Genomic DNA, 24,132 nt, shown 5'->3' on the forward strand with positions numbered 1-24,132 from the left:
ATTTGGAAAACAAAAACAAAAACAAAAACAAAAAAAAGCAATAAGGCCCAAGAGTATGATCTGCTGGTGTCTGAAGGGGCATTCTTCTCAGCGCTGCTGCATACATGTGGCAGTTCTGAGATTAGTGCTCTGCTAGAGATCGAGCCAGAACTGGCACCGAGATAACAGGAGGCTCACACCTTTCCTTTCCTCTCTGGTGTTTATCACCGCTTTCTGAAAATGAAGTTCCTTTTTCCCCATACACATTAGATTGAATCCATACTTTTATATCCTTGTTAGAAAAGGCACAGTTGATAATTGGGGGGAGATACAGTGGAGAGAGAGCCCAGATATTGTAGATGTGTTTCAATCCCAACAGTTTAACTCTTTGGCAAGCTCAGTGCAACCTCAGAGTCTCTGTTTCCTTCTTCAGGCAGTGGAGAAAAATATACCTGTCCTCATAGGCTTTAGGTAAGGATGAAATATAATGCAGATAAATCAACTCTTACAGTGCCTGGCTCTTGGTCATCACCTAGTAAATGTTATCGCTCCTTCTCCATTTTATTGTTTTATAAAGAACTCTCAGTGTTTTACTCTAAGATAAGAGAGCTCTGGCAAAGATAAAACAAGAGGTATTTCTAAAGATGTATCTATTTTCTTTAAAAGTTAGTAGAATGTAAAATACTGAAGAGTTTGGAAAACCAAGACAAAACAAAACATCACCCATGATCTGACCTTAATAACATAAGTTACCTTCATTGAAATACTGTTAGCTTCGAGAAAAAGTTTCTAAGACTTTGCTTCAGTGCAGTAAACATTACTTACAGATTGTCTTATCGGTCTATACACGTCATCTGTAAAATGGGGATAATAATAGCATCTATAGTGCCCATGACCGTGAGGATGCAGAGATGATATCTGTAGTACCCCAAGCATGTGGCTGGACACAGCAAGTCCTCTGTAATGATGACTCTTATTCTGTAGTACTGTTCATTGTTAGTTTCTTTTACATTTTTAAAAAATAGTTTATTAATTTATTTGAGAGAGAGAGCAGGAACTGAGGGAGGAGCAGAGGAAGAAGCAGACTCCCTGCTGGGCAGGGAGCTCAGTGCCAGGCTCCATCCCAGGACTCCAGGGGCAGACACCTAACCATCTGAGTCATGCAGGCATCCCTCCTTCCTAATTTTCAAAATTTTCTTATCTCATCACCTGTTTACATTCTGGAATTATCCTTGCAGTGTCCAATAGAGTACAGTGAAATAATAATACTAGTTATAATGCCAGCTAATATTTATCAAGCACTTACCCTGTGCCAGGCACTGTGGCTCACATTTTACATATGGAGTCTCCCATTCGGAGATCTGTTCTGTGTACTCTTTGGAAATGGTTAATAATTAGTTAATGCCTGTTGCATTGTTTTCCTCTCATCCTTTCTTTTGCTATCACTCCTGAGATTGGTATGCAGCTTTGAAGTCAAAAGCCTTGAGCAGAGCTGGACAGGGCAGACCCCTGCTGGGCCAGTTGAGGTGTATTATTTTACTTATGCAAATGAGAGCAGCAGACAGGATCCAAGGCAGCAGAGAGTGGTGGAGACTGGCAAGTTGGGGAGTTCATATTCCAATCAAAGAAGACAGTCACTTCTTAGCCCAGATATATTCTTGCCATATGAGAATTTATAGACAGTTTCTAACTCTTCCAGTTTCTCAAGCGAAGCCAGAATTCTGGATGTTTGCATTTTATCTCCTACTATTAAAATGTTGACAGCTAATTAAAAAATATATATATCTGAGTGAGCCAGAGCAGATAGGGTCTTCGGGCCATACAGTGTCAGTTGACCATGGGCCACCAGTTTGTTGCCAGTACTTAGAGGATAATAGTAGAGGAGTGTTGGTACGGAGGTAGACTAGACCAGAGTTATTTTGCAGCTCAGTATGAAATTTGGAAGCCCCATCCATAGTCCAGTGCCATACTGCATGGAAAAGACAGCTGGCTTCAAAAATGACCTTTGGGTTTTCAAAATAAGCCATTAATTATTTATAGCATAGGTGTTAGAGTTTTGCACATAAACAGAGTAAACTATAAACTGCTCTTTGTTTCTGCCTTATCTTAATGTGTTGGGAAGGTGATTGTACATCTCATCTAACAGAATTCACTTTAGGTGGAAAGACTGTCTAGAATCTGTTTCTGGTGGGCATTACTCTGGCCTCGGTTTTCTTCGACACCATTTGGAGATAGTGGAGTTTAATACTGGAGGGAATCTGCTTTCTGGCTGCCAAGCTTTTAAGATTATAAAGCTCTTCTTGACATAAGTATGAGTGGGAATTGCAAAGAGTATTTTTTGAGCACCTACTACCTGATACCATACTAAGCACTTAATCTATATTATCACTTTCTCTACAACTCTACAAGGAAGGCTCATTTCCTTTGGAGAGAAAGTGGAGACTAGCATCTTGTCGCAGACCATCTGACCGAGAGATGGAGGAAGTTTTCAAATCTAAGTTTGTGTACTTCTCGCTAGGATATTACCCTGTTTTCCATATAAATATCTACCCATTTTATGCAACATAAAGAAGACTAGAGTATAGATTATTATAGAGAATATGCAAACATCTCAAATTTTCATGTTTCATGCTATAAACTAAAACAAGTGATGGTTTTAAAGACAATCAATTTTGGGACATCTGAGTGGCACAGTGGGTTAAGCCACTGCCTTCAGCTCAGGTCATGGTCTCAGGGTCCTGGGATCGAGCCCCGCATCAAGCTCTTTGCTCAGCAGGGAGCCTGCTTCCCCCTCTCTCTCTCTGCCTGCCTCTCTGCCTGATTGTGATCTCTGTCTGTCAAATAAATAAATAAAGTCTTTAAAAAGAAATTAAAAAATAAAGACAATTTAAGATTTGCGACATATTATTAATTCTTATATTTCTTAAAAAGTCTAAGAATTTAGAACCAAACTGAATGAAACGGATGGTGTTGGTGGGACTTTTTGCCCCCTCCATTCCTCACTCAAAACAAGAAAGGGATAATTTTAATTACCTTTTCCCTTATTTAATTCATAACAATCCACACATAGAGTGGTATATATCTGTTCCCTTTACCTACCATTGTTGTCTAGCTCTCTCCTATTATTATCTAAAGATCTTAAATTTTATCTTTTTTAAAAGATTTTGTTTATTTATTTGAGAGAGAGAGCATGAGAGAGGAGAGGATCAGAGGGAGAAGCAGACTCCCTGTGGAGCTGGGAGCTGGATGCGGGACTCAATCCCAGGACTCCAGGATCATGACCTGAGCCGAAGACAGCTGCTTAACCAACTGAGGCACCCAGGCGCCCCCTAAAGGGGCTTTAAATTTGAAGAGAATTTTTAAGTCTGTAAGTGAAGAAAGGAAAGGTACAGAAATGTAGATGTATTCTGGGACATGTGACCAAACAGACCTAGGTTGTCTACGTGGTGACCTTCTACCCCAACATTTTCTTCCATGTGACCAGGACTTTTTCACCTCATCCTGTCACACACAGATATTACCAGGACCACTTGGGCCTAACAGTCATCCTTTTAAAATGCTTCCTGGAGGGTGATCACCTTTATCTTGCTTCTGGGAGTTACATAGCCTTAAGGCCTCCATCCTGCCTTTGCACATTTTGAGCACTCGCTAAATGTTAATCATTGATGCCTCTCTGCGGGCGGTTTACTCAAGATCAGGAAGGCTGTGTGAGAAAGGAGGTGGGCTGGAAAAATCTCAACCAAGTAGTTAAGCAGAAAGTTCAGAGAATAGTAATAGGGAAAGGCACAAAGAACTCAGAATTTCTTGAGCACCTTAGCGTGAATCCTTTCAGACTAGGAGGTATAGAAGTAGAAGGAAATTTTCCCTGGCCTGCTGTGATCTGTAGCACAATTTTCCTCCTGAAGAGGTCATCCTGACCTGTGTGTGTCACATGCAGCTCATCTTTCTGCCTTGGGAGTGGGAGAAAGAGCTTACAAAATATCCACTTAACTTTTTTCGGTTAGGTTGAATCCAAAGGAGTTGCACAGATCTGTAGGAATATTACCAAGAAAGCTAAATTTCTATGAGCATATCCAGCCCTGGAACTTAGGAGTAGAGAAAAATTGTTGCTGCCTTCTTCCATGTCCACAAATAGGCTTCTGCTCTAAATGTAGATGGGATGGGTGGGGCAGCATGGGGAGAGAAGAAGGAAGCAGGAGAGGAGGAATAATAATTTCTTCTGAAATTATTGAAAAACAGAAAAGCTTTTATGGTTTAGTTTGGAGATGTTAGGCCTTCTCTGAGTCAGCTGGTCTGATGCTAGAGGAGAGAGATTGGAGGTATGTGGGTCCTCTCTTGCTTCTGTCTCTTTCAAAGAAGATCCTTTTCAAACTGGAAAGGGGAGAATAGCATAGTTAAGAGTGAGTCGTTGATCCTCATTGAGGAGGTGAAATTTAAGACACTACCTATTTGATTTAAATGGGTTATCCAATATCTTTGATTCTAGATATCACAATGCTTTTTTTTTAACTTCAGAAAGCATCTCATAATCAATATATAGTTAATGTGGCAGGGTATCTTCCCCCTGAAAACCTGTTATTAAGTAACTGACATTAGTTTCTTGATCATGTCTTAGGATAGCGGAAGTAAGGTATTTTCCTTATGGGATGTTCTATTTCAAATCATTACAGACATCTGTCTGTCGTTGAACTGAAGCATTTTAGTGAAAGATGCTGGAAGACTTTGAAGTTGTAGAGAAAGGTACTAGAAGATTGAAGGGATAAGAAGATGGGTTCCGTAGGCTGTAGACAAGGGTGATATTGATCCTGGGCAGTACTCAAGAACAGGGATCAGCAAAGTTTTTCTGTCAAGGAACAGATAGTAAATATTTTTGGCTTTGTGGCCACATAGACTCTGTCACAGTTGCTCAGGTCTGCCATTGTAGCCTGAAAACAGCCATAAACGCCATGTAAGCAAATGAACATGGCTGTGTTCTGATAAAACTTTATTTATAGAAGTAGGCAGCAGGCCAGATTTGGTGCACAGGTGGGAGTTTTTCAACCTCTGCTTTAGAATAAATTGTTAAACTCTTTTTTTGTTGTTTTTTGTTTGTTTTGAGTATGGAGGGAACTGTATTGGTTCTTTGAGGATAGATCAGGCCTGAGAAGTTCTTCTCCATTATCTTTCAGCAGAGTTAAAATTACGTAAGATCAAAAGTATAGTTTATTTTTATGTCATTGAGGCATTTGGCAGAATATTTGAAAAGAAGCTTTGTAGATGAAGAGATGTAGACCACTGCAGTTAGGTGATTAACTCTTTGGTGCCTGCTGTCTTTGAACTGATAAGAAACACTGCCAGTGATGACATATGAGAGCAAGCAGCAAATTATTGCTACCAGAACAATTTAATAGTATCATTTCCTTAAAAGACTCTGTATATTAGCTTTTGAGATAAAAAGAACTGCGAACATAATGTAGTAGTATGTTCCGATAATAAATTACCCCAATTTGTTTAGTGGAGTTATATATAGCAAAATCATACTGTCTTTCTCAAAGAGCATCATTATATACTGCTCCCTTGGTGAAAAATTAGTGTCCTACTCAGTGTAGTCTTCTTTCCTTGGCCCTAAAATATTCTGTATTTTTAATCAATGAATTTAATTGTGTAATGGCAACAAATTTTTGGTGACTCAGACTTCATCTTCATACCAAATTCCTATTAACTAACAAGCGTACAAGAGGAACATTCATAAAATAAAGACTGTATCTCCCAAGCTCAGTGTTTAAGTGGGAGTGGGAGATATAGGCCTCCAGTTACAGAATAAATAAGTCATGGAGATGAAATGTACAGCATAGGGAAAATAGGGGCGCCTGGGTGGCTCAGTGGGTTAGGCCTTCGGCTCGGGTCATGATCTCAGGGTCCTGGGATCGAGCCCCACATCGGGCTCTCTGCACAGCAGGGAGCCTGCTTCCCCCTCTCTCTCTGCCTGCTTCTCTGCCTACTTGTGATCTCTCTCTCTCTCTCTGTTGAATAAATCAATAAAATCTTAAAAAAAAAAAAAGAAAGAAACAGCATAGGGAAAATAGTCAGTGGTGTTGTAATACTGTGTGGTGGCAGACAGTAGCCACACTTATGAGCAGAGCATAACTTACAGAGTTGTGGAGTCACTTTATTGTGTAGCTGAAACTGATGTAATATGATGTGTCAACTATACTTCAATTAAAAAAAATAAAATGGGACCCCGGGTAGCTCAGTCAGTTCAGCGTCTGCCTTTGGGTCAGGTCATGATCCCAGGGTCCTGGGATCGAGCCCTGCATTGGGCTTCCTGCTCAACAGGGAGTCTGCTTCTCCCTCTCCCTCTATCCTGCTTGTGCTCTCTCTCTCTTTCAAATAAATAAAATCTTTAAAAATAATAATAAAAAAGGAAAGAAAGAAAAAGACTTTACAGGGGCACCTAAGGTGTCTCAGTTGGTTGAGCATCTGACTCTTGGCTTTGGCTCAGATCATGATCTCAGGGTCATGAGATTCAGCCCGGCATCAGGCTCCACGCTCAGTAGAGAGTCTATTTGAGATTCTCTCTCTCTCCCTCTCCCTCTGCCCCTCCCCTTACTCCTGCTCTCTCTCTCTCTCTAATAAATAAATAAACTCTTTAAAGTAAGAAAACGGGTGGCTCAGTGGGTTAAGCCTCTGCCTTTGGCTCAGGTCATGATCTCAGGGTCCTAGGATCGAGCCTCGCATCTGGATCTTTGCTCATCAGGGAGCCCGCTTCCCACTCTATCTCTGCCTGCCTCTCTGCCTACTTGTGACCTCTCTCTATCAAATAAATAAAATCTTTTAAATAAATAAATAAATACATACATACATAAAAATAAAAAAAGAAAACAAAATTTCACAGACAACACAATGTAAAGTAAGCCCTTCGTGTGCAGCAGTTTTCCAACAACTTGAACATTTTGGACTCACCAACAATTTAAGTCCACACTAAACCAAAAATTCATCGGGATTATAAGTTTTAGCCACAAAGCCTACATACTTTCCCTTCCTACGACTCAGATGTATTTGATGTTCTAGCATGTATTCACATTTCCCAGAAAATGTCAATCCTATTCTAGAATGCACTGTACAAAGGGGAAAAAAATCAGAGTCTGTGACAGAGGGTCAGAGAGGACATGGAGCAGCAGAAGCAGGTATAATTGAATAAAAGTGTGTCACCTGGGACTCAGTACTACAAGGGACAGAAAGCCAGCTCCATCTGGCCTAAAAAAGAGAAAGTGAGAAAGGGGGAGGGGGAGAGAAAAGAGATTCTTAGCAATTTATTAGGTTCTTAGGCTAAGTCCAAAAATGTGGCTAGTTCCTAATCGTGCAAACATTGTCACCAAGTACAAGTCCCTGGTTTCTCTCTGCTCTTGCTTCCATGATGGTAGCCTTGCCCTCCCTTTCATGTTGTAAGCTCCAGCATCTTCAGGCTCTTCCCATTATGCTGGCCAAACAGCCCTGGCAGTTCATCCCTTCACACCTTGCTCTCCAGGAAAATGAGAGACCTGCTTTGTCAGGAGCTCTTATGGAAGAAGGAGACTTCTTTTTCCCCAGAAGCCCCAGGGAACATCTTTGGCTTTCATTGGCTCTATTAGTTTATGTCCCAGTTCCTGAACCCGGCGTTGTGGAGCTGGGTAGAACGGGCTGTTTGGCTTATCTCAATCAGGGCCCGCCCCCAGAGCTAGAGGTAGTGTCCCCCACTCAGACTCTAAGAGAAGGGGAAAGGACTCTTTTCTCAAAGGGGACTTGGGGCCCTGCTCCCAGGAGGGAGGGGTGTATTGGGCAGCAAATAGCTGTCTACTACAAAAATTGTGAGAAGTGGCAGCACAGACAAAAGCACCAAGAGGAGATGGTAGGTGTTCCAGATAAAACAGCACACATCCTTATGCCTTTTATCTATTTGTATGGCTTTTAAAGCATCACTGAAATGGTAATAATGCATCCCTGATATTCACAGTGATGAACCTGAGACATCTAGGAAAGGTTAAATTATGTTTGATTTACTAAGACGGGGAAGAAGTTAATGGATGTTGGAAAGGTTTGTGTGCCTTAATAAATATCAGTGTTTTAAAAAGACTGAAATAAGCCAACAGAAAAGCTTTTTTACCATATTGGGTTCTGGGGGGGGGTTTTTTGTCTAATATTCCTTGTGCTGAGTTTTAACCTGTACCTTACCAGAGCCATGGGTTTAACTGGGAACTGTTTTCACAAAGTGTGCTTTAACTGTATTTGGTTTATATCTTAACCGAGCAAAATTACATTTACTGATGAAAATACCATTTTTGCTTTTGTGCAGAATGCATACACAGCCACAGCTATCAATAGCACCAACTTCTGCACCTCCGCGAAGGATGCCTTTGTCATTCTTGTGGAGAATGCTTTACGGGTGGCTGCCATCAACACAGTGGGGGATTTCATGTTGTTCCTAGGCAAGGTAAGACCACATCGGTTACCTGAGACATACAGTGAATTTTTGCATATATATGTGTTTGCTTTTTCATTTGAAAAATATCTAGCCCACCAAAAAACTTAAAGTAATATAGGTAATATAAAAGAAGCACTTACAAAAGCCCTTAATTTATGTCAGGCACTCTTCTAAGTACTTTACATGTATGGTGCTCATTTAATCCTAACAAGAAATTTGTGAAGGAAGTTCTGTTACTATCCTCATTTTACAGACGGGAAAACTGAGATAGCAGTCAAGTAATATGTCCATGTTTCTCCTTACATACTTTGATCTGTACAGAACTCAGGAATAGTCTGCTTAGTGGTTAGAGGTGCTGTATTTGGAGCCTGACTGCCTGGATTTAAATCCTGGCTCTCTCACTGTGTGACCTGAAGCAGGGTACATAACCATTCTGTGCCTCAGTTTGTTCATCTATGGAAGTGGGATAATAATAGAGCCAAACCCCTAGGGTTGTAAGGATTAGACTGGCTAATACACGTAGTGTACCTAAGACAGTGCCTGACACATTGTAAGTTCTCGATGAATGTTGGCTGTCACTGTTACTGTATATAAATGCCTTTAAAACAGAGCTGTGTGGGAATGAGACTTACCTGTCCTTAAAGTGTCTGAAAAAAGGTAATTTTTCTATACTATTAAAATCTGCAGAAGAATAAATAACATTATAGTTGGATTTCTGTGTATCTCTAGTTCAAACCATAAAATACTCAGAAATTTTGAAAAATTAAGCTGACATCCCTATAACCTAATAACATCACTTTTATATATTCCCTCCCAGTATTTTTTCATAGGCTTATATTTCTATAGTGTAACAGTCATAGCATACTTACCAGTTTGTTCTGCCCTTTGCACTTTATATTACATTGTATCCAGTTCTCCTGTTGCTTTGATAATCTTCATAAGAATTCATAATCATGATGGGCAGTATTTCATCAAATGCTATTCTTAGACACTCTCTTACTACTAAACACTTAGGTTCCTCCAGCTACTGTGTTTTGAAAATGTTTTTAAAAAGGAAAAAATACTTGGTGTAGAGAGGCCAAGATACCATGGTGTGGTGTCTAGTTCTCAGGCAGCTGTCATCTAAAAAGAATTATAAAACCGTGCAGTTGTTTTGAAAATCTGTAATTAAACTTACTTGGATTAAATTAAATTAAATTAAACTTGGATTTGTTCTTGTCATGTTTTTACAACAGGAAATGTTTTATAGTAAGGATTGAATGAGTCAGTCCATGTTAAGGACTGAGTATAGCGTTCGACACTCTTATTAACTATTGCTATTATTTATATGCTATATGACTAATTTAGGAAGCCTTCAGATTTTATGTTTATTTTATGTTTTACATATTTATAATTTATCCCCACTACTAAGAAGGATATGAGGCAGCTTAAAATACGAACATATGTACACAGAGCAGGTAAAATAGAAGAGAAGCCATATAGAGAAATAACAGAAAGTTATTCTCAGGGGCAGCATTTGATCATAATGGTGATTTTAGTAAACTCTGATGGAGACACTTGCTCCATATTAGGTACTGAGGAATGTACTTCATGGAAAGTGTTATTCGTCCTCTCCTAGAATGTGAGCCGCTACTGTTTCCTTCATTTTGTAGCAGAGGAAGCTCAAGTTTAGAGAACTAGATAGGTTGCCCAAATTTAAAGGACTAGAATGTGGCAGAGCTGGAGTTCAAACTTAACGTCTGTCTGACTTCTCAGTGTGCAGTCACTATGTGCTAACCTGAAGTTTGCCCTTGGACTTTTTTTTTTAAGTCTTTTGATTCAGTAATTCTGTTTACGGTAAACCACTGCTAGATATAATCCTAAATACAGAAAAATACAACATTATTTCTAATAGTTAGTAATCGCCAACAATTTACTGCCTACCAATAGAGAAATGGTTAGAAATAATAGCAAACTGTTATTCACCTGTTGTTAGACCATGTTTTTATTAAAAGTTTATAATGTGATCTTTACATATAATATGACAAGTGAAAAGACTGACTTGACTATCACTGTTAAGTACTGTTTAAGGATGTACATATGAGAAAGAATTACTATCTCAAAATGTTAATGATTATCTTTGGATATTGAACATACGAGTGATTCCTGGGGCGCCTGGGTGGCTCAGTGGGTTAAAGCCTCTGCCTTCGGCTCAGGTCATGATCCCAGGGTCCTGGGATCGAGCCCCGCATCAGGCTTTCTGCTCCGTGGGGAGCCTGCTTCCTCCTCTCTCTCTGCCTGCCTCTCTGCCTACTTGTGATCTCTGTCTGTCAGATAAATAAATAAAATCTTTAAAAAAAAAAAAAAAAGAAAGAAAGAAAGGAAATACGAGTGATTCCAAACCCCTTCCCCTGCTTTATCATAATAAAATAAGTTCTCTATATGAAATACGCATTTCTCATAATGGGGAAATATAGAGGTGATGAGATACAGTGTTTTAAAATTGACTTTGAGTTTTTGAGCAGCCTATATCAAAATTTTTTCTTTGGTTTTATCATTTTTTTCATTCCACAAATATCCTAGGGTGCCCACTAGTAATATGCTAGGAACTTTTCTGGATACTGGTGATACACTAGTCAATAAAGAAAATTTTAAATCTAGTAGAAAAAGCAGTTTTATATCCCCTTTTTCACTTTATATTATGAGTATTTCCTATTAAAAATGTTTTAAACATGGTTATACAATTGTATCTTTTATTTAACTAAGCCTCTAATTTTTTATAGTTAAACTATTCTCATTTTACTAACATAAAGTATGATACAGAGAAACTTTTGTATACAAATCCTTGCCTGCATCAATCCTTATTTCCTGAGTCCAGAATCCTAGAAATAGAATTAATGAGTCAGAGTACATAATAGGTTTCTTGATGTACATTACCAAATTGCTTTCCAGGAACATTTACATTTGAATAATATAAAATTCATAACACTGTAAAAAAAATTACTTCTATACCCATGAAAGATAAACTGTTTTTTAATCCAGATACCCAAAAAGAAAATAAAAAAATGAGAGGAGAATAAAGTCTGGGTTTCCAACATACTGAGATAAACATTCTTTAGTTTTCTTTTAAAAAAAAATATAGTTCTGGGGCGCCTGGGTGGCTCAGTGGGTTGGGCCGCTTCCTTCGGCTCGGGTCATGGTCCCAGGTCCTGGGTTCGGGCCCCGCGTCGGGCTTTCTGCTCAGTGGGGAGCCTGCTTCCTCCTCTCTCTCTGCCTGCCTCTCTGCCTACTTGTGATTTCTCTCTGTCAAATAAATAAATAAAATCTTTAAAAAATATATATATAGTTCTGATCACAGAATACAGTAAATCTTTTGAAAGCATTTCTTTCTAAAAGTGGTTGCTAGTATGCAGAAATAGTTTCTGAGCAGATAGTTCAAGTGGGGAAATCAGAAGTCCCAGATCAGTAGATAGTTTAAGTGGGGAAATCAGAAATCCCCAATTTCTCTGGGGAAAGACAGAGGCACCTGTGTGGCTCAGTCTGTTAAGTTTCTGCTGTCTGGCTCAGGTCATTATCCCAGAGTCCTGGGATCGAGCTCTTCATCAGTCTTCTGCTCAGTTGGGAGCCTGCTTATCCCCTCTCTCCCTCTACCCTTCCCCCTGCTTGTGTACTCTTTCTCTGTATCTCTCGCTCACTCTCGCTCAAATAAATAAAATCATTTTTAAAAATTAAATAAAAGTGTCAGGAACGAACTATTGATAATATACAACTTGGATTAATCATGAGATAATTGTGCAGAGTGGAAAACACCAATGCCAGAAAAGTAACTACTGTATGTTTCCATTATGTAACATTCTTATATACCTTTTTTTTTTAAATTAAGTAAGCACTACACTCAACGTGGGACTTGAACTGATTATATAACATTTTTGAAATGACAACATTATGGGAACAGATTTGTGGTCACTCAGCTAGAGATGGGGTTGGGGGAGGAGTAATAGTTATAAAAGGTTAACATGAAGGATCCTTGTGATGATGGAAATGTTCTGTATCTTGACCGTGTCAATGTCAATACTGTGGTTGTGGTATTGTACTGTATACAAGATGTTACCATTGAAAGGAACTGGGTAAAGGGTTTATGGAATCATTCTTTGTTATTTCTTACAACTATATGTGAATTCAAAATTGTCTCAAAATTTAACATTTCATTTGTAAAACCCTGAATTTAGGGGCGCCGAGTGGCTCAATGGGTTAAGCCTCTGCCATCGGCTCAGGTCATGGTCTCAGGTTCCTGGGATGGAGCCCCGCGTCGGGCTTTCTACTCAGCAGGGAGCCTGCCTCCCCCTCTCTCTCTGCCTGCCTCTATGCCTACTTGTGATCTATCTCTCTCTCTCTCTCTCTCTCTGTCAAATAAATAAAATCTTTTAAAATAAATAAATAAATAAATAAAATTTTAAAAATCTTTAAAAAACAAGCAAACAAACCTAAATTTAAAAGAAAACAAAAGACAACGCCCTGGATTCCATTTCTGTGGAACCCAAGTGATTTCATGGAATGGAATTAGATTTGGAAGGGATCTTAGCTCCTCTAATTTAGTGGCTTGTGACCTGTGATCACTGGTCTATAGGGTCCTCCCCGGTAAGAATAGAGATCTACAAGCTATTTAAACATTTTCAACTCCTATAGATAATGCATATTTGCCCAATAAAACTATACCCAAAACCCTACAAAATCTGTTTCTCCACTTCTGTGTGAAATTTTTTCATCTCTATTTGATAATACTACTTCTAACATTAATTATTGGCAGTTTATTTGGCATTGATTAATTAAAAATGAGAATATGAATTATTACTTAAATAGGTGCTATTTTACTGGTAAACAAAATCTTTCAAAACTTGAGTTCTATGTGGAAAGGGCATCATAATGCAAGATTTATAGTGGAAGTCAAAGGAAGAAACAAACAAAGATTGCCAAGCCCTGTGTTATATGCTTTCAGAATGCTTATTTTAACAATTACAGGATGTGTGTACTCTTAGGTCTCTTTTAAAGGCAGAAAAACAGACTCAGAAAGCCTGAATTTGAACTTGCTTGGAGTCACAAACTAGGAAGTACTAACTCTGTGTGATTCAAATCTATGTCTTTCTGATTCCAAAACTAGCACCCTTTCCTTCGTGCTTCTCACATCCTGGCCTGTGTATGAATCTCTTCTGTTGCATCACCAATAATGTATCCTGTAGAACAGGAGAGTCTAAACTTTCTATATCAGGTGTCTTATTAGAAAAAAAAATTGAGCACACTTCCTAATATATTTACATTTATTAATATATGTACAGCTTTTAATAATATATATTATAAAGCATAGTACAAAAGAAAATTTCAATAAGTGAGAAATACAATTTGAAGTCCTAGGTAATCCCCTTCAATACTCCTTGAGTATGTATATCCCACTATGGAGACCATTGATATAGACCAGTACTTCTTATAGGCTGTGGACTTTATCAGAATGACCTGAGGTACTTTTTAAATAAATATTGCTGGGTTTCATCTTAGATCCAACCAACTGGACTCTGGGGGTAGGGCCCAGGAATCTGTGTTATTTTCAAACTCCCCAAGTGATAACCTAGACCCCTCATCGTTTGAGAGCCATTAATGTATCCTCTGCTTGAATAAATGCATGTTGCCCTTTCATTATATTTGGAAGCAATTATTACACTTCTCTGACCTTTTCAGCTAAATATCATGAATTCTTTTTTTTTTTTTTAAGATTTTATTTATTTGACAGACAGAGATGACAAGTAGGCAGAGGCAGGCAGAGAGAGAGAAGAGAAAGCAGGCTCCCCACGGAGCAGAGAGCCCAATGTGGGGCTCGATCCCAGGACCCTGGGATCATGACCTGAGCCGAAGGCAGAGGCTTTAACCCACTGAGCCACTCAGGCGCCCCTAAATATCATAAATTCTTGAAGTTGTTTCTAAAGTGACAGTATCCATCCTTCCCCCTCAACAGCTTTTTTTTTTCCCCCTCAACAGCTTTTATCTCAACATTGGTTTGGTTTGTCTGAGTCACATCTTCTCCCTATAATTGACTTTAACATTTCAAATGTGGCTTAACTTTAAGTGGTCTAATGAGAGCATAAAGAACCTAAGTCCTTCTATAGGGTGGATTTCAAAAATTTGAAGAAGAGATATCAAAAACAGTGATTTCATCCTAAAACCAAAAAGCGTGAAAGAAAATGGATATAATTAGTTATCTGTAGAAGTCACCACAGAAAGTAATGGTAAGAGAGGATTCCTGAATGTTTGCCACCAAAAAATGGTGAAGGGTCTTCAAAATTGGGGGCAGACCCAGATTTGTTCCCTAAAATCATCCGAGAAGGGTCAACTTATAGCCTAACCAATATTCCGTCTAATGCATTATAACTCTTGGTTAAAATAATGGAGAAGGAGAGATGCTTTGGTGTGGATAAATAGTAGGGAAAAGGCAAGAGAATTAATTCTCAGTCTGCCTGTTCTCAGCACTGGACAGGGAAAGACTGCTATGATTCTAGAGGACTCTTTCTTTTCCTTTGTTACTTAATGATGGATGGTAAGGCAAATAAGGGGCTGAGCAAGACTGTGTTTAGGATTCAGTATAACCTATTGCTGCTTTATATCCATATCCAAGTATTTGCTGAGTTTTTACCTGCAAAGAATGCTGGAGTTGGCATCATAAGACCGTGATTTAGGTGGTACCTGCTCTTCTACTCTGTGACCCTGGGCAGGTTGCATAGTATCTCTGAGCACGTTTCCCAGTCTATAAAACGAGGAATGATGATGTTTGCCATAAACCATTTATAGGGACTGAAAAGCTGAACTAAAATATAGTAAAAGAACTACAAGAAATTTCAAGTGCTGTCTGGACACGATCAGAGTAGGTCATTCTTGACAATAAGCAAATTGGCTATTTCTTGTATTCTTCTATGATGGATGTTTGTGGCAACCTCTTTCCTCACAGGTAATCTAAATTTAAATTTCGTGGCAAATCATATTCAATTCGCCATGTATTCTGTGTGAAATAAAATATGAAACAAAGAAAAAGCTCTCAGAGATGTTTGTTGCAGCATTATTTATACCAGAAAACAATCGGAGTCTCTAGATGTAGGAACCTGGTCAAATTTTCTAAGTCCCCTGTAAGATGAAATTATGTGACTAAGTGTTTATAAAACATTGATAGTGATATTATAAATATTAATGAATAGCTTTTAATGATTCATATGTATAATACTATTTCATATATGTAAAAGTGCTTAGAAGTACATAGCAATGCCCCGGAATGTCAATAATTTTTTTCTGAGTGCTAATAGGGTCATTTCCTAAAATATGTGTACACTTATTTTAAAAATGGCCACAGGTGCTATATATATGGGAAGTTTTAAGGAATAAGCATAATCTTTGGAAAATATGACTCCTTTTTCATGTAAACCAGAGCGTTTAAAGGACGATGTTTTGTTTATGTGATAAGCATGTGTATGCATGCACACATATAAATGCGTATGTGTCTGTGGGTCTGTGTGGATGACATACTTCCTAACTTGAGGTGGAATGAATGTATGCAACCGTCATTTAAGAATATTGAAGGGAACTTGAAATCTGCACATGTTGAACAAACAGTGGCTATTAAATGGGCTCTTTGTTCTCTCTGCTTCAGGTGCTGATAGTCTGCAGCACAGGCTTGGCTGGGATTATGCTGCTCAACTACCAGCAAGATTACACAGTCTGGGTGCTGCCTCTGATCATCGTCTGCCTCTTTGCTTTCCTAGTCGCTCATTGCTTCCTGTCCATTTACGAAATGGTAGTGGATGTATTATTCTTGTGTTTTGCCATTGATACAAAATACAATGATGGGAGCCCTGGCAGAGAATTCTATATGGATAAAGTGCTGATGGTAAGTACTTCAAATGCCCTCAACTGCTTTAGGGGTAAAAATACGATTCAGAATTTTTGCAAGACATTGTCTGTATTTCATTTCTATTGTATGCAACTGAGTCATTCAGGATGAGACCTGTAGTGCTCATGAATGAGCTTAGTCTTGGGGAAATCAGGGAAGGAGCTCTTCTTGGCATGGATGGGACCGTTTATAGCTGGAGCAATAACCATTAGGTAGCCCCGATTCACATTATTTCAGACTCCTGCCTCCCTCTCTGCGATTAGATGGATTAGAATTGACTTTTTAAACCTGCATTTTAGCCCTTGAATTGGAACATTGGACTACTGATGTTCTAAGTGCCCTTTCCTAAAGTGGAGCTCAAAGACTTCCCAGGTTGTAGTACCTGCCTGTATTTCTTGATCTATCACCTTTCCAAATATTATTGCCGTCAGCGCCATTAAAACTCATTATCCTAAGTATGCCAGGCCAAATTGAAGGTGTTTCATAATGAATACAGATGAACAGACCCTGACTGTATTGTTTCCCGTAAGTCAAGATCCAAAGATAAAGGTATTACATTCATATTCTTTATAGTTATGTTATAGTTATGTAGCCTCTGCAGATTCCCTATGGTAGAATCTCAATAGAAATTTTTTTAAAATTTAGAAATCCTACTTAAATGGTTCAAATACTTGTTATCACTGTCAAATGGTACCAAATTAAGGATACTTAATAATAATACTTTGCTAGTAAGCTGTGAAATATTCCTATCTGAAGGGTGGGTAATGTTGAAGACTGAACATTAGACATTGAGATAACAAGTCCTCTACCAGGAGCATGGTTTATCTAGTTAAGTCTAAAATAAATATGTTGGGGGGGGCACCTGGGTGGCTCAGTGGGTTAAAGCCTCTGCCTTCGGCTCCAGGTCATGATCCCAGGGTCCTGGGATCGAGCCCCACATTGGGCTCTCTGCTCAACAGGAAGCCTGCTAGCCCCACTTCTCTGCCTGCCTCTCTGTCTACTTGTGATCTCTGTCTGTCAAATAAATAAATAAAATCTTTAAAAAAATAAAAATATAAAAATTAAAATAAAATAAATGTGTCAGGGAGCCTGGGAGGCTCAGTTGATTAAGTGACTGCCTTCGGCTCAGGTCATGATCCTGGAGTCCCAGGATCCAGTCCCACATTGTGCTCCCTGCTCTGTTGGGAGTCTGCTTCTCCCTCTGACCCTCCGTTCTCATGTTCTGTCTCTCTCTCTCTCTCTCAAGTAAATAAATAAAATATTTAAATAAATAAATAAATAAATAAATAAATAAAATGTGTCAATAAATAAAATAGATTCCTTTTTTTTTTCCCTCCCAGTCACAAAAATTCCAAATGATTTAGCTGACGTATTTGGTACTGAATATCTTTCATTGAGAACACCATCAACTACATTTTGGACATTTTCATAATGTCTATACTATAATTCTAACTGGTTGTTTTCATGATGGAATTTGACTTGTGAGCATTCCATCTCCTTTCTGATGAAGGCATTTGGAAGAATTTGGGGATGGCTGCATGGCTCAGTTGGTAGAACATGTGACTCTTGATCTCAGAGTTGTAAGTTTGAGCCCCACAGTGGGTTTAGTTAAAATCTTTAAAAAGAAGAAGAAAAAGAATTACTTGTTTTTATTTTTTAAACCTCTGATCACAAGTTGAGTAAAAAAAAGAAATACACTTTTTCTTCTTTTAGTTTTCTTCTGTAAGAATGATGAGTATATTGAATGGAGAAGTGCTCCATAAACTTTGACAAGATAGAGATGTTTCCTTCAGGGTATAATCCCATTTTGACTACTTTTCGACCACAGGTTCTGGTTGTAACTTCCTGTTTTCCTGCTTTATGGAGTAATTTCAAAGCCAAATAGACATTTTTTTTTAAGTAGCTTATTTATGGTTTGGTAAAAACAGTAATCTGGGCTTAGTATCGATGCTTTCTTTTACATTCTAGGGTTATTTTAAAGACAGGCCTTCTGGAGTAAAATAGTCTTTGTTATTCCCTTTAACCTTGATATGGAAAAAGTAAAACAACAAATAAAACAATAATCTATGGGAAAATAGTCCTCTTAAAAATAATTAGGTATTTTCTCTTCCAAATAGAAGTAACATTCTCTCTCTCTTGGGGTTAAAGCCTCTGCCTTTGGCTCAGGTCATGATCCCAGAGTCCTGGGATCGAGCCCCGCATAGGGCTCTCTGCTCAGCAGGGAGTCTTCTTCCTCCTCTCTCTCTCTGACTGTCTCCCTGCCTACTTGTGGTCTCTGTCTGTCAAATAAATAAATAAAATCTTTAAAAAAAAAAAAAAAAAGAAGTAACATTCTCTCTCTGAGCCTGAGTGAGATGGTCCCAGTGAATGTATGGAAAAAAGATTTTATCTTGACATTGCTGCCTACCCACACCAACTTAGCAGCTCTTGTATGGTGATACTAACTATCATTTATTGCTATGTTTTTAGGCCATCCCTTTACTAACATTGAATACAAAATGTAAACGCTCCTTAGGTTCATCTACCAACCACAATCTGAAGGACCTAAGAATTTATGCCATCTGGTCCCTATTTTGCAGGAGTTTGTGGAAAACAGTAGAAAAGCAATGAAAGAAGCTGGTAAGGGAGGCGTTGCTGATGCCAGAGAGCTGAAACCGATGGTAGGTGGAGATGAGGAGGTGGCCGGCCTCCAAGAGTTTCATTTTCACTTCCTCTCTCTCTCTGTCTTCACTGACTGCACTTCTTCAGGAGAAGCTGTTGTTATCTGTATCACGCAGGATGTGCTGCTCTTTCTGTTTGTGTGTTTACCCATCACTTGGATGGCAGAACTCTTGTCACAACTGAGACCACCTTCTGTAAAAGTAAGCTGAAAGGAATAGTGTCTTTTTCCGGTGCTCCTGGTGGGGAGGGACTGTTTCTGTCCCTAAAGTAAAATTGCCATTTCTCGGGTGGAGGGTGTTTGTTTTGTTTTGTTTGTTTTTTCCTTTTTAACTGTCAGTGTTTGGTTTTCATCAGACTGAACATTTGGTTGCACACTTGAACTGACAGTTTGATTTTTGTCATTTTTGGAAGGTGATAATAATTCCTTTCAACTTGCTAAAATTCATATCCCCCACGTTTTTAATATTGGTTTGTTTCTGTTGCTGTCTTTTATCCCTCGCTGACTTTTTCTTCTGTTGCCTGGATTGTACTTTCTTTGTTTCTTCAGCTATTTTTCAGTAGGAAACAAGGTTATTTCCATCAACACTCACATTCCCCGTTCAGTAAGACAACCGGGTCTTCTCTTACCTCATCTTGATTGTGAGAAGGATAAATTATCTCTGGTCAGGGATACGTATGTATTATAAGTACTGCACTTCCATTTGACAAAAAGCAACTCAGTCAGTGTAAGAGAATCCTGAGTTGCTTTTCCCACAGATATTCTCACCTCTGCGTAATGACAGATGTCTCTCACACATATTTGTGTAATTACTGCTTATTTTACAAATGTATTGTTCTTAAAGAGCATGTGACTTCAAAATATTATATAATTGCCTACCTCCTTAAATGGTACATTTTAAATAACGTGACTTCTCATTGCACATAACTTCCAAAAGCGTGAGATTAAGACTCCTCTTTCTTCTTTCTAGTTTAGTAAGTGGTTGATTTCATAGGTCTCCATCTGGAGAAATACATAATGTAAAACAAGCCCATTTAAGTATCTAAGAGTAAAGGAAATGGGTTCGTTTAAGGTTGCGGGGTGGGTGGTGGGGGAGGCCATATGTATATGCATATGAATATGTAAAATAATTGCATATTCAACCCAAATTGAAGCCTCAGCAGAATGTTTAGATATAAACTCTTTCTCCATAACCCCCTTTCAGGGCTTATTTTGGTGTTGCTTTTAATAGCACTGATGATTATAAAGTCAAACCTTCAATGTTTAGTTCCCAAGGTATAGATCACTCTAATTTTAAGTAAAAGGATGTAGAGCTCTTTAGTTTTAAGCATGCATTAGCCAGAACTGCATTGAGTGGGCAAGAAGCACCATCAGCAATGCCCATGGTCTGGTTACTTGCCTTCCCTACCCTTTCTATATCCCTCTTACTTGACACTGGCCAAAGGAGAAAGCAGTAAAGATTCTTGCTAACCTTCTGGTGGCATGGGTAAATGAGGAAGGCTTTCTTCGTGTCATTCTTGGCTTATCTTACTTGTTCAGTAAATAAGGTTCCCAGCCTATAACTTTAAAAAGGTAAAATATAAAATCTTAAAATCTAAACCCTCTCTTCTCTACCACTTTCTGTCTTTCCAGTGGTTGGCACTTCTATTAAGTCATTTGTCAGTAATAGTCATTTTTCCAAAGGGAGAAATATGTGGAGGTCTACACTAGCTTAGTTTGAACCATGAATTGGCATGTATTTTTGCATTATCCTTTAGTGAGAGATAAATTCTGGTAGACCAGACCAAGTATGCCTTCTCTCCCCGAAACCCTAATTCATAGGTAATAATAATAGAATTGCCCAAGTTATGTGGCATTCTACCAGAAGCCAAGAACTTAGAAAGATCTTTTCCCCTAATATTGCTTTCAGTTTTAAATTATTGTCCCTTAACTCAAATACTGCTTTAAAATCTTCATTCATTTTTTGCTTTTATTTTATATTGTTCATCAACTCATTGCTTGCAAATTAGTGACAAAACTCTCCACTCTGTCCCGGAAATCTCTCTTTTATGTGCATTGTTCTTCTGGTCTTTGAACATTACAGCATTTGATCCCTAAGAATGATGTTTTTATATGGCTTAAAAACTTTGCAGGAGAGAATTTGAGATATTGCTTGCAGAGTAGTTAAATACTTTAAGCATAATCAATACCTCTAATTCTTATCCCGCTTTTCCATTAGCATGGTTGGCGTTGACCACCATCTTGGATGTGTTCCTAAATAATTACCTGAGAAATTCCTCACTAAAGTTTGAGGATTGGTAGAATTTAGTATTGCTTATTTGTATTTGCTTGTTTTAATTCACATGTTATTCCCATAGATGAAAGTTCTATGAAAGCATCATACCCATTTTGCCATATCTGTACAACCTGCTGTTTAAGTTCACTGGTCTATCTTCTTTCTTAGTGGATATTTTACTTTAGAATTTACTTTTAGCCTACAGAATAATGTTCAGGGAAGAAAATGAGCTTTTAAATTTCCTTTTTGACAGGGAATCATTGAACTGGATATAAGTACTTCCAGTTTTCCTCATGGACTTTTTTTCTTTTTTCTTTTTTTTTTTTTTTTTTCTGAGAGAAACTCACTAGTTAAGGAAACTTCAAAGGTTTGTGAGGTCACCCTATGCATCTTTGAAAATTATTTTAGAAAAATTGATCACATGTGTTGTAGAAGTTAAAGAAGGAGACACTCCGGCCTTCTGCCTATAGGAAAGAATTTATAGAGGAAAGGGAGGGGAAAAAGCTGGACACTGCAGCAACATAGGCAGGAGACGTATTCTCTGCATATCTCAGAGCTTACCCAGAAACGTGACTTTCCACATTCATAAGAATTGCACCCCTTTGGAATATAGGTTTGGGGAGAAGGGCTCTCAATCCATTTTGCTTTGTTGCCGCTTGTGACCATCTATGTATTTGTAACATCGTTCATGATCTCCTTTTAATGGTAATTGTCTAAGATTCTACTCTGTATGACTTTGTTTTCTAGGCTTCGGGAGCAAGTTCTGCTTGAACCTAGCCGACCGTTACGGAACCCATTGACATTCCAAAACAATATATACACATAACTATGTATTTGTGTGTGTGGGTGTGTGTATATATGTATATGTATGTGTGTATATATATGTATATGTATATACACACACACACATAATCAGCCAAAATCAGAGAAAAGGAACAGGGATTTAATACCTTTTTTATGCTTATTTTTGTCAAACATGTACTCCTTTCATACGGGTGGCTTTTACAAGGCAACTGCCGTCATTTAATGTTTTCAATTGTAATTGTCTTAATGGAAATGTTAAGATTCATATCTGATTAACATTTTTAATAACTTAGAGGAGATTTTAACTTTAGTTATTTAAATTAGGTAAAATGATTGTACCGAATTCTCTGTCTAAAGTTTATTCAGGGGTGATTTCCCTGATGTGTGCATAAAATCAAGGTCTTACTTTACTGATGCATAAGTCCTAGCGGGACGAGACTAGGCATATGCTTTCAGATAAATAAGGAGATACTCCAATCAGTTTTCCCCAATCAAAGAAGCCATGTCATTTTACTTTTAGAAACATACTAGTGGACTCAATATGGGAATTTTCATAATAGCTCATGCATTTGTCAGCCAACATTAAAAAGTAACCAACTCCTCAGGTATTTGTAGTTTACCCTAAGCTTCTATAAGAGAGTAGGTTAAAAAAGAAAAGGGTAGATAATCTTTCTTATGCAAACTTTGTTCTTATAGTTTGTCTTTCTTTCATTTCTTACTTTAGTAGCACCCTCCACACATTGGTGTGACTGATTTGAAGGGAAGCTGGGGCGCCCAGCAACTTTAGCCTTTAAGTTTCCGTGTATTGATTTACAGATTAAGTAATGCTGGGAGGAATAAAAAAGGGAGAGAAACATGGAACACAAAGCATTGCAAATTCCAGTGCTTGGGCTTCTGCTCCTAAGGAACTTCAGTGGCTCCAGGCTAAGTGGCCATTTTATTCAAATACTTGCTGTAAAATCTGGAACCATACTGGCAGGTGCTCCTCTCCTCCGTAATTCATTAAGTATCCAGAATTCTCCAATGTTTAACTGAAGAATTGGTTATGTTTTGATCCTCAAGTGTTGAATATTCTTTTTGTTTGGGAATGGGTTTGGGGTTTTTTTGTTTCTCGTTGTTTTTCTTTTTTATTCCTGAAGCTTACCAGATATGAATGGCTAATATTCCATTGTTCTGCTTATTGTAATGGTGAATGCTTTAAGGAAAAAAAAGTGTAATTTGCTAAGAATAATTCATGATCTGTTTATGCGATAACTCCTTTTTGTTACGATTTTTTTAAAAAAAGCTATTTTTGTTAATGTAAAGTAAATATTTCAGAGCAGATTTTTTAAACTTATTGCACTAAATACAGGCTCTGTACAAAAAAAAAAAAGCCTCAGCATTTTATCATTCCATGGAAGAAGAATCTTTTGAAAGAAAGCATTGCCTCTTACCAGAAGTAGACAGTGAATTAGACCGGTATTATGGAAATGCATACAATTAATGTCACTAGGGCTTAATAAGCAGCGGTTTGCTCATGTGCTTGCTTTCAAAGGGTTAGACCTTTAAATTGCTGCAAAAGGTAAATTGTATTTTTTTCTTTTTTTTTTAGTATCCGTGTTCTTTACTCTAGCTAGGCTAAAATTTGCTAAATGCCTTGGTTTCTTTTCAAAGCTCATGTAATATTTCTGATTTTTCAGAATATTTGCAATAAGAGTCTGGATTTAAAAAAAAACAACAACAACAAAACAAAACACACACAGTTAAGAGCTCTTATCTTGGCAAGACCTAGGAAACCAACATTGTGAGAATAGCTATTTTGAAACAATAATCCTCCAGAAGTTAACATCTAACATCGCCAGACAGTATCATTGTACTCTTTTTGTATCCTCTGAAATGGAATAAATATAATTATGTAACTAACAATTATCCAAATAGATGAGAGAGCAAATCATGTAAGAAAATTCAGAATACCTTCTGTTTCATAGCCACACAGATTTTAGACACTAAGAGACATTGGGAACTAAATTTAGGATTGGAAAAAGTTTGCAAGATGAGTATCAGAACAGAAGACATTCTAGGAGCTAGCTATT

At 38.0% G+C, this 24,132-nt stretch overlaps 1 protein-coding gene across 3 annotated transcripts in view; it reads left to right on the forward strand.

The window, feature by feature from the left end:
* LOC111146248 (solute carrier family 44 member 1) overlaps positions 1-23,161 on the forward strand; it is a 153,799-nt gene extending 130,638 nt beyond the window's left edge. For 2 of the 3 annotated variants that reach the window (XM_022501709.1, XM_022501710.1), the window contains exons 13-15: positions 8,291-8,428; positions 16,083-16,319; positions 18,902-19,192. In XM_022501709.1, the coding sequence (XP_022357417.1) occupies positions 8,291-8,428; positions 16,083-16,319; positions 18,902-19,192 (666 nt within the window). Of the gene's footprint in view, positions 1-8,290; positions 8,429-16,082; positions 16,320-18,901; positions 19,193-22,003 lie in introns of those variants that run through there. The other variant, XM_022501711.1, reaches the window with a different exon arrangement.
* The last annotated feature ends 971 nt before the right edge of the window (positions 23,162-24,132 follow it).

This window comes from Enhydra lutris, unplaced genomic scaffold (assembly GCF_002288905.1).
Source record: "Enhydra lutris kenyoni isolate GAN:26980312 unplaced genomic scaffold, ASM228890v2 scaffoldscaffold13, whole genome shotgun sequence".
In the NCBI taxonomy this organism is placed as follows: domain Eukaryota; kingdom Metazoa; phylum Chordata; class Mammalia; order Carnivora; family Mustelidae; genus Enhydra; species Enhydra lutris.